Genomic DNA, 10338 nt, shown 5'->3' on the forward strand with positions numbered 1-10338 from the left:
GGGTGAGTGAGGCACCAAAGGGGTCAGTGGGGCACCAAAGGGGTGAATGGGGCACCAAGGGGGTGAGTGGGGCACCAAGGGGGTGAATGGGCACCAAGGGGGTGAGTGGGGCACCAAGGGGGTAAGAGGGGCACCAAGGAGGTGAATGGGGCACCAAGGGGGTGAATGGGGCACCAAGGGGGGTGAGTGGGACCCCCAGCACCACAGCTGGGGCGAGCTGGGCTCTGTGTGACACCAGTGCCATGTTTGGGTGGCAGTGGGGGCCAGGAGGGTCTTCCTGGCAGAAATGGGACAAGGACAGGGATGTCCCCCAGGGCCAGGGCTGAGTGCCTGGCATGGCATGGCTGTGACAGCCGTGCCAGGAGGGAGGGCAGTTCTGGGCATGGGCAATGCCACCCACCCCATGAGATCCAGCCACATCCAGGCACCAAGGGCACCAGGGACGCTGTGCCACAGCCCTGCCCTTATCCTGGCACCTGCCAGAGCCGTCCAGAGCTCTGTGCCCAGGGCAGGAGGCGCTGCCCTATGCAAGGAGCTGGGGCTGGCAGTGCCAGGGCTGCTGTGGCAGGAGGGCACACACGGGGTTATCAGCTGGGGGGCTCCATGGTGTGACAGCAGAGCCCGGGCAGCTCCTGGCACAGGGCTCTGCTGCCATCCCCCCCTCTGGGGCAAACGGAGTGAGGGGAAAGGTGCACGTGGAGATTCTGCTGAAGCTTCAGGGCTCCTCAGTGCCGTTAATGGAGGGGCAGAAAGGCTGGAGGAAGGTCTGTGGCTGCATGGCCACAGCACCATGGCACATGGAGGTTGGCACCTTGGGGCATCAGGGCGTCAGAGCCAAGGGCAGCCCCCCGGGCACGGGCCCAGCAGCACAGGAATTTGGAGACAGGGCACTGAGCCCAAGGTGTTTCTTGGAATGCCCCAGATCTCCCTGGTGCTGAGCTTATCAGGGCCCTGCAGCCACCCCCTCACCCCCCCACGCCCCAGAGCTGCCACACCCCGGCAGACAGAGCTCAGCTGGGAGCCCTGGGGACATGGGGACCCCTGCCCTGCCCGCTCCATGGACAGTAAGTGCAGCGTGCTGGGGGCTGAGGGCACTGCCAGGCTCTGGGGGGACGCTGTGTGCCCCTGGCCATGCAGGGACGGTGGCACTGAGGGCGTGCAGGGATGGTGGCACTGAGGTGTGCAGGGATGGTGGCACTGAGGGTGGGCAGGGATGGCATTGAGGGAGTGCAGGGCTGGCACTGAGGTGTGCAGGGATGGTGGCAGGGATGGTGGCACTGAGGGTGGGCAGGGATGGTGGCACTGAGGTGTGCAGGGATGGTGGCAGGGATGGTGGCACTGAGGGGGTACAGGGATGGTGGCACTGAGGGAGTGCAGGGCTGGCACTGAGGTGTGCAGGGCTGGCACTGAGGGTTTGGAGGGATGGTGGCACTGAGGGTGTGCAGGGCTGGCACTGAGGTGTGCAGGGCTGGCACTGAGGGTTTGGAGGGATGGTGGCACTCAAGGTGGGCAGGGATGGTGGCACTGTCTGGGGTGGGCAGGGATGGTGGCACTGAGGACATGCAGGGATGGTGGCACAGTCTGGGTGGGCACCAGAGGGACATGCACACGTGCTGGGATGTTTGTGTGCACCAGCCCATCCTGGGGGCAGCCCTTGGCTCAGGGGGGCACAGGGTGCATGTGTAGCCCTGTGCAGAACCCCCAAGCTGGGGGGACCCTGGAAATCACCCCAGATGTCTCATTATGGGGGGGATCCCATGCCAGACTGGCGGCAATGCCATCTGCTGTGCCCGGCACCTCTCACGGGGCTTGGCCGGGCTGGGGGCAGTCCAGAACAGGGAATTTTGAGCCCCTGCAGTCCCACAGCACCAGAGGGAGCTCAGGGAGGTTGGATGTTTTGGGTGCAGCTCTGGGAGGGGCCGTTCTGCTGGCGTGGAGCCCTGATAAGAGCCCAGCCGGTTTCTGTGTCCCTGCTCCCCTCCTGTGCCAGCGCTGCCCAGGGAGGGAGGATCCCCTTCCAGCCGGGATTTCATCCCCTCCAACATGGTAAGAGGCGTGGGCAGGTGGTTTTCATTATCCTCGTCATTGGGGGCAATAAAAGAGCGAGAGTGAATCACAGCAGGGGAATTAACAGGTAAACTCAGCTTCAGGAATGGAGGTTGAGCCACCAGGGCTGGGCACGGGGCTGGGCAGCAGCTCCAGCGGTGAAACATCGCCCGGGGCTGGCCGGAGTGTCCCAGCTAATGAGAACTACGTGCTGCTGCCCCAGGGAAGGTTTAAAAAGCTCCTGGCTGGGAGCTTTGTGGGAGGGAGGATGGAGCGTCCTGAGAGTACCAGAATCACGGGAGGAGAAGGAAGGAAGGAAGGAAGACACAGAGTGCTGGGGATGAGTCAGGATGCTCGGGATGCAGGGAACACCGGGCACCTGGGGCAGCTCATCCTGAGCTGAGCTTGCCAGGAGCGTGGCCCCAGGGCTGTCCCTGCTGTCACCGTGGCCTTGCTCCAGTTTTGCTGCATGCTCCCAGGAGGCTGCGAATGCCCGGGAGTGGTGCCCAGCAGTGACACACCCCGACCTGCCAGGGCTCACAGGTGAGGGCAAAGCCGTGGCTAAACCTCAGCAAATATGGCACAGGGTGTGGTGCTGCCTGTGATGGTGTTCACAGGGGTCTCAGGTTGAAGGAAAAGACAAGGATCTGACTCCATGTTTCAGAAGGCTTGATTTATTATTTTATGATATGTATTACATTAAAACTATACTAAAAGAATAGAAGAAAATACTTAATCAGAAGGCTGGCTAAGAATAGAATAGGAAGGAATGATAACAAAGGTTTGTGGCTTGGCTCTCTGTCTGAGCCAGCTGGGCTGTGATTGGCCATTAATTAGAAACAACCACATGAGACCAATCCCAGATGCACCTGTTGCATTCCACAGCAGCAGATAACCATTGTTTACACTTTGTTCCTGAGGCCTCTCAGGAGGAAAAATCCTAAGGAAAGGATTTTCCATAAAAGATGTGTGTGAGAGTGCTGCCTCCAGGCACAGCTTGTCTGCAGGTGACATGTGTGTCACCAGTTCTGCAGCCAGGGATGGCCTCTGTGATGAGGTGGCACCTGCTGTCTCATGGGGACCCACCTGTGCTGCCCCTCCCTTTCTGGGATCTGCTGTTCCAGGACTGACCCCAAGGCTGGGGCTGTTCCCTCCTGCCCTGTGTGCCAGGGGGGGTTAAAGTCCCCTCGTTTTATGAGCCATGAAACTGTGTTTATGAGCCCAGTTTCTAGAGCTGGGCTATTTGGAGGCTCCTTTCTGTAAATGGCACAAGAAGATATTCCATGCAGGAGTGGCCCAGGCCTGGCACCACCTCTCCCTGCCCAGGGTTTGAGCTCCCTCCCTGCCCTGTGCACGTGGAGAGGCAGAGGCTGTCTGTGCCCAGCTGGATTTGGTGTCACCAGGAGCTTGGGCTGAGGTCCTGCTGTGGAGGAGCAACGGGGGGTAGCACAGTCAGGACAGACAGGGATGAGAAATCTCTGCAGCCAGGTCAGGAACTTGGGGTTTATTGCAAAGGGCCTGGGTGCAGGGCCCTGCTGGGAGCTGCCAGGCACAGCTGGAGCAGGACTGAGAGAAGAGAGGGGCAGAGAGGATGAGAGGGTGAGAGAGTAAAAGGGGTAAGACAGCAAAGTTCCTGTTACAATACAATAAATCTTCTTCTGTGTTGAATATTCTGATTCTCACTAACCAATCCAGTACAAGATACAAATCCTATAGCATTTCCATACAGCCTGTAAGAATCACTACATTACCATACTGTGTTACATTTTAAACCCTAAAAACTCCTCTTTGGGCCCCTTCTGCCAAGCTGGCTGGGTCTGCTCTGACCCTTGGAGCTGCCTGCAGGCAGAGGGTGTTGTTCCATCAAAAGGGGATCACCTTCAGCCAGCCACGCCATTGTTTTCCAGTTGTTCAGTAACTGAGGGATCTCAAAGCTTGCTTTCATTTCAATCTCACATATAGTTTCTATATTCTCAAGATCTTTTGCCAGGCAATCATATTTATAAGGCTTTCCTGTTTCATCTTCCCCAACACTGCTGCCTTTGGAGGTGCAGGCAGCACTGACTGCCTGGGCAGGTTTGGCTGAACTCCCTCAGAGCTTGGCCAGGCTGGGGGACAGAGGTGGGGGCACTTCTGGGCTCTGTGGCAGTTCCTGTTGGGAACTGCCCTTTGTGCTCTGGCTGCTGCTGCCCCACACAGGGCAGGCTGGTGTGGCAAATGATCCTAAGAAAGCTTTGATTAGGCCGGAGTGGAGGCTGGTGGCAGCTTTTGTTGCTGTTAGTTGCAGGTTGGCCATTCCTTCTGGGCCGAGTATTTTGTATCAGGAAAGGTCAGTTAGGAGAGAGGCAATGTTTTGTCCTCTGTTGAGGAAGTTAGTTATGCTTAGGCGGTGGATTAAAGGGTTAAAGCATCCTAGGGATGTGGAGAAGTTTGAGAGAGGAGTTTGTTTTGTGAGGATGAGTGTTTGGGCTATTGTTGAAATTTCTAGGGCTAAAGCCTAGAAATTCCATGTCCCATGCTAAAGACAGTGGAACCAGGCTGGGAGAGGGGCTGCATCTCAACCTCTGCTCCTTCTGCTGCCCTTAATGGCTGCTCTCCCCTCCTGCTTGCAGGGCCAGCCAGGTCGAGACTCTTGGCCTCTGCTGAACTGGGACTCTGAGGGTGACCTCAAAAGTGAGCAGTGGCCCCTGTGTGGGACAAGGTTGGCACAGGAGTGACAGTTCCCAGGAGATGGACAGAGTCACCAGGCACCTTGTGTTCCAGCTGCCACAGGCCTCGCACAGGCACGACTCTCCGGCAGAGCTGAGGGCCAGCAGTGATGATGACGTGTTCAGCTCTGCTCAGCACAGCACCCAGAGGCTGGAAAACGGCTACAGCTGGAAGAGGAGGTCCCAGTCACCCTCGTATTTCCTGGAGGGTGGAAGAGATGTCTGGACCCCGTCCCCAGACAGGGAGTCCAAGCTAGAGGTGGTGAGATCAGGAAGCCTGTACGACCTCCGGGCTTACAAGGGTGAGAGGAAACCCTCCAAGCTCTATGATGATGAGGAGCAAGACCTGTACAGGGTCCCTCCACCCAACATCTCACCTGAGAAAGCCAGGGAGCTGGAAGATGAGAGGAAGGAGGTCATCCGGAGCCAGGCCATGAGGAAAAGCTCCACCATCGCGGAGAGGTGGAGCTCCATGGATGAGCTGGGCTCCATCAGCAGCCAAGCTGAAGGCAGGCACACAGGCAGTGTCCCCACCAGCTTTGCCATCTGGTTTGACAAACCTTCCCCAGGCAGGGCTGCAACGCCCGTTGACCCTGAGAATATTGACACGGAGCAGATCAACTTCTCTGCGGCTCGGCAGCAGTTCCTGATGCTGGAGAAAACCAACCCCGGCTCGTTTTTCAGCCCAGGGCAGCAGGCCATGTCCCCAAGGCCAGAGTCAGTGACAAAAGCCTCCAGAGAAGAGTGGCACAGCCCTGAGATGGCCACGAAGGGTACGAGAGGCTACAGCAGTGCTGGTGCATCAAGCCAGAGCGGGACAGACAAGAGCGTTTACCAGGTTTATGGTGTGTCCTCATACAAGGCACCCGAGAAGGAGGAGGTTTATACTCCCAGAAAATCTCACACAGAAACGTCATATCCTGTTGGGAAGATGTCCATCCTGACCAAAGCAGGGTCCAGAGAAGACCTGGACTCTGGCTTGGGTGAGATGTATACCGAAACCACTGCGGGCTATGCCAGCGATGGAAGCACCTCCAACGAGACCTTCAACGTGGATCTGAGGGTCAGCAGCAACGGAACGAGGCTCAGCAACGAGACACCCATCGAGAGGGAGATCCGCATAGCCATGGAAAGGGAGGAGAACCTCTGGAAGGAAAGGGGCATCCAGCGGCTGACCTCCAGCAGCGAGCTGGTGGAGATCCAGACCAAGCCTGTCCTCAACATTCACTCGTCTCCCGGCCCAGGCAGGAAAGGGAAGGACAGAGGCCGCGCTTCCCTTTACGTCCAGAGGGAAATTGAGCAGGAAACGAAGCGTGAGGAAGATCTGAAGAGGCAGGGGAGGCTGCTGGGGGCGTATGACAGGGGGACGCAGCAGGAGCTGGAGGAGCGCAGGAGGGTGTTCGAGCAGGAGGAAGCCCCCCCAGAGAAGCCCACTCCCCTGAAGCGGGCAGAGCAGAGGAGGAGCTGGCTTAAAGAGTTTGTGGTGGAGCAGCCCAGCCCTGCAGAAGACACCAAGGCTGGGAGAAGCACCCCCAGCTACACGGCGAGCATCGCCCACTTCCAGCTGTCCCAGCCGCGCTTCGCCGCCAGCGAGAGGAGCCGGGAGCTGCCCTCGGTGTCCCCGCACGCTTCCGCCGGCGCCAGCAAATGGGGGAGCGAGGATTCCCGGGGAGGAAAACTTCCCAGCTCCACCCCAAGCCCCACCAGCGCTGCTGTCCTGCCCAGAGAGTACTTGAACCTCTCCTTCTGGAAGCCCAAGGTGTCCTTCGTGGAGGACATGGGGACGCAGAGGAGGGAGGACGGCCGGGAGGAGCAGTACCGGCTGCGCACGGGGAAGCCGCAGACGTCTGCGCTGATCGAGGAGGAGATCAGGAGTGACCTGCAGAGGGAAGAGGAGCTGCAGGAGCAGCGGAGGAGGCTGATGGACACCTACGGCAGTGCTGCTCCTCAGGAGGGCTCCCGCTCTCGGCACAGCTCTGGTAAGGGAGTACAGGGACAGAGAAATGATTTGGTGGGATGGCTGTAAGGATTTCTGTGTGCTTGATACCAGCACACTGGAGTCAGCAGAACTGCTGCTGAGGAGGGATAGGCTCTGCAGGATTCCAGATGCTCAGGTCTCGATGAGTTTGTGTCACGTTACAGCAGCAAACGGGGCTGGAAGAGCTCCTGCTCTCGGCACAGCTCGGGTAAGGGAGTACAGAGATAGAGAAATGATTTGGTGGGATGGTTTTAAGGATTCCTCTGTGCTGGTAGCAGAACTTGATACCAGCACACTGGAGTCAGCAGAACTGCTGCTGAGGAGGGATAGGCTCTGCAGGCTTCCAGATGCTCAGGTCTCGATGAGTTTGTGTCATGTTACAGCAGCAAACAGGGCTGGGAGGGCCCAGCTAATGCATTTTACCCCTTGTTCCTGCAGTCCCTGACTGGGCCCCAGGCATGGGGTCCAGCTATGACCAAACCTGCTGGACCTGCTATAGGGGCAGGTTTGGGGCAGGGGCCTGACACTCCTGTGGGTCTCCACCCCCTGAGAGTGGAACTGAGGTCACCCTCCCAATGCTCTTTCTCTCACAGCTGCCTCAGGTGCCAGTGGCAACTACTCAGTGTCCGAGTCTCCTGCCTCCTCTCCTGCCTCACACCAGACAGGGATCCTGGGGCTGATCTCATCCTTCACCCCGCTGAGAGTGACCAGTTCCTCCCAGGGCAGTGCAGAGACCCTCACCCCTGACTCGTCGCGTTCCAGCCCCTTCGAGGAGCGGAGGAGGAGGGTGAAGGAGGATGGAAAGGTGACCATGCCAAGTGCCTGGGGGGCTTGAGCTCAGGGGAGACTGGTGGCTCTGGGGCTGGAGGTGGCTGTTCCTGACTCCCACCTGGAGTGGAGGTCCAGCTGCTCAGCTCTGGTGGTGGTGGCACCATCAAGGGGCCGTGTGAGCCCCCAAGACAGTGCCTGCTGTTCAGAGCTGCCGGCACTGGGTGGGACTGGAGAGGAGCAGCAATTCCTCCTGTGGGGGATCCTGCTCTGGGCTCTTTCCCCAACCCCAGGGAGGGCTTGGCTGCATGTGCTGCCTTCCCTTGCCTCTCCTGTGCCCCTTCTGGGAGCCAGATCCAGTAGCCTCTGGATATTCCCCTGCCAGGCTGCCATTATCTAATCGTGTTTTCCTCTTCCCACAGTACGCAGGCATTGAACCCATTGACAAGGTCAACACAGAGGTAAAGCCCTGACCCTCCCACCTTCTCCAGCTCCCCTCACTCACTCCTGGAGCCTTTGTGGGATGGACAGGGGTGGACAGGATGGTTCTGGCTCCCACAGGGACCACTCGGGTGGACACTGGGTCAGGCAGAGCAGGTTGGACAGGATGGTTTTGGCTCCCATGGGGACCATCCAGGTGGACACTGGGTCAGGCAGAGCGGGCTGGGGAGCTCCCCTCACTCCTGGAGGTTTTGTGGGATGGATGGGGGGGGGACAGGATGGTTCTGGCTCCCATGGGGACCACTCGGGTGGACACTGGGTCAGGCAGAGCAGGTTGGACAGGGTGGTCCTGGCTGCCACGGGCACCACTCAGGAGCAGGCTGGGGAGCTGGCAGGGGGAGGAGGGGCAGCTCTGCAAACCAGATCGTTGTGAGAGTCTCTTCTTTATAAAGATCCTGCCCGTTCTGGTCTCTGCAGGTGGTGGAAAGCACCCGAGTGTTTCGCCACAAGAGCGTCATGGCCCAGCGCTGGGAGGCGGGGCAGTACGTGCGGGATGAGGACTGAGGGACCCCGCGATGGGGGCTGGCCCTGCTCACAACCGGCTGATGCATGACCTAAATACTCGATCAGTTCCACCCATCGCAACAATCAGAGACGTGAACCCTGCTAATCAATCTGGTTTATTGTTAAACTGATAATCTCTCCATAAAGTAGATCAGCTCCTTCCTCCTCCTCCTCCTCCTCCCTGCGGGGTGGAGGAACACTTTTATTTTTTTTCTTAAGAGCGAAAAAATTGGATCAGTATCTTTTTAATCACTTCCGCCTGGGGCCAGCCAGGTGAAATCACCCGATAATTCACTTTGCCCCTCGGGAGCTGTCTCAGGCTTACAAAAAAGCTGTTTTATTTCTCAGTGGTTTTAGGTTTTTAAGTACTGCAAGGCTGAGCGTTGCCTTGGGGGTACCTGAACTGAGGCCTCTGGATCAGTGTTGCCGTGGGACTTGGGAATCAACATTGGTTTAACTCCTGTGATCCATGGAGATGCAGCAATGGAATATAAAAATATATATAAATGCTGTTTATTTTGCTAATTTATTAAAGAGTTGTTACACTCCCTCGGTCTTCCAGGCCTGTCCTGTCCGCCTGCTCCACTGGTTTTGCTCAGAGGAGCCCCGGGATGGGATTGGGGATTGGGATGCGGGGCTGGGGGAGCACCGGGGTCCCACCGGGCGGGCCTCGGAGCACCCGGGGCCGGGGAGAGGAATCCCTGCACGGGGCAGGGGTGGCACCGGGTGGGCTTCAAAGTCCCGTTGGACCCCAACCTCCCTGCGGCCCCTGCCCGTCTGGCCGCCCCCGCTAGAGGGCTCCCGGGCAGCGCCCGCGGCTCCGGTACGGACCCGCCGGGACCCCGGTACCGACCGCCTCTGCAAGCACTGACCGGGGTCCGGTACGGACCCACCGGGACCCGGTACCGACCGCCTCTGCAAGCGCTGACCGGGGTCCGGTACGGACCCGCCGGGACCCGGTACCGACCGCCTCTGCAAGCGCTGACCGGGGTCCGGTACGGAACCGCCGGGGCCCCGGTACCGACCCCTTCTGCAAGCACTGACCGGGGTCCAGTACGGACCCACCGGGACCCCGGTACCGACCCCTTCTGCAAGCGCTGACCGGGGTCCGGTACAGATCTGCCGAGAGCCCGGTACAGATCCACAGAGACCCCAAAATGGTCCCACCCGGACCCCGGTACCGATCCCCTTCACAAGAGCTGACCGGGGTCCAGTACGGATCCACTGGGAGCCCAGTACGGACCCACCGGGACCCCGGTACCGACTCCCTCCACAAATGCTGACCAGGGTCCGGGACAGATCCACTGAGACCCCAAAAAGGCCCCACCGGAACCCCAGTACCAACCCCACTCTGCTGAAGGGGGAGTCGTTCTTCCCGTCAGCAGCCGCTCGCTCCCGAGCCTTGGGCGTGGGCTGAACCGACCAGAAACGGGGAGGAGAGAGCCCAAAGTGGGGTGGTCTGGGGTCTGGGGGCTGAGGGAAGTGGGGAGCAGAGGTGTGACCGTAGCTGGGTCACCACAGGACCCTCGGGACAGCTCTCAGTCTGGTGTCATGGTGATGCCACCAGTGCTCCAAAGCAAAGAGGAGCCGGCACACACCCTCCAGCACCTGAGGAGTTTGTCTGGTTTTATGTCTCTTCAAAGGTCCTGAAGTTACTTCTTGATGTTCAATTGGTTGGATGGGACCAACTGGGGCAAAGAGCTTGACCCCCAAGGCTTTGTTTGACACCATGGTTACGGCTCCTAGGGCTTCAAAGGGCCCAAAGCTCTGTGCCTCTGGGCTGGGAGCAGGGGAGACTGAGCACAACAGGGAACACAGCAGTGTTCCAGGAAA

The 10338-nt window shown here is 59.0% G+C and overlaps 1 protein-coding gene across 1 annotated transcript; it reads left to right on the forward strand.

Annotated features, from left to right (window-relative positions):
* Positions 1 to 1042: 1042 nt before the first annotated feature.
* On the forward strand, positions 1043 to 9054 carry MISP (mitotic spindle positioning). The gene is given in 6 exon segments (XM_066566105.1): positions 1043 to 1064; positions 4659 to 4702; positions 4705 to 6733; positions 7326 to 7537; positions 7923 to 7961; positions 8419 to 9054. Coding segments are annotated over 6 exon segments (2418 nt in total). The 5' UTR covers positions 1043 to 1057; the 3' UTR covers positions 8506 to 9054.
* Positions 9055 to 10338: the final 1284 nt, after the last annotated feature.

Source organism: Molothrus aeneus, chromosome 27 (assembly GCF_037042795.1).
Source record: "Molothrus aeneus isolate 106 chromosome 27, BPBGC_Maene_1.0, whole genome shotgun sequence".
Taxonomy (NCBI): Eukaryota; Metazoa; Chordata; class Aves; order Passeriformes; family Icteridae; genus Molothrus; species Molothrus aeneus.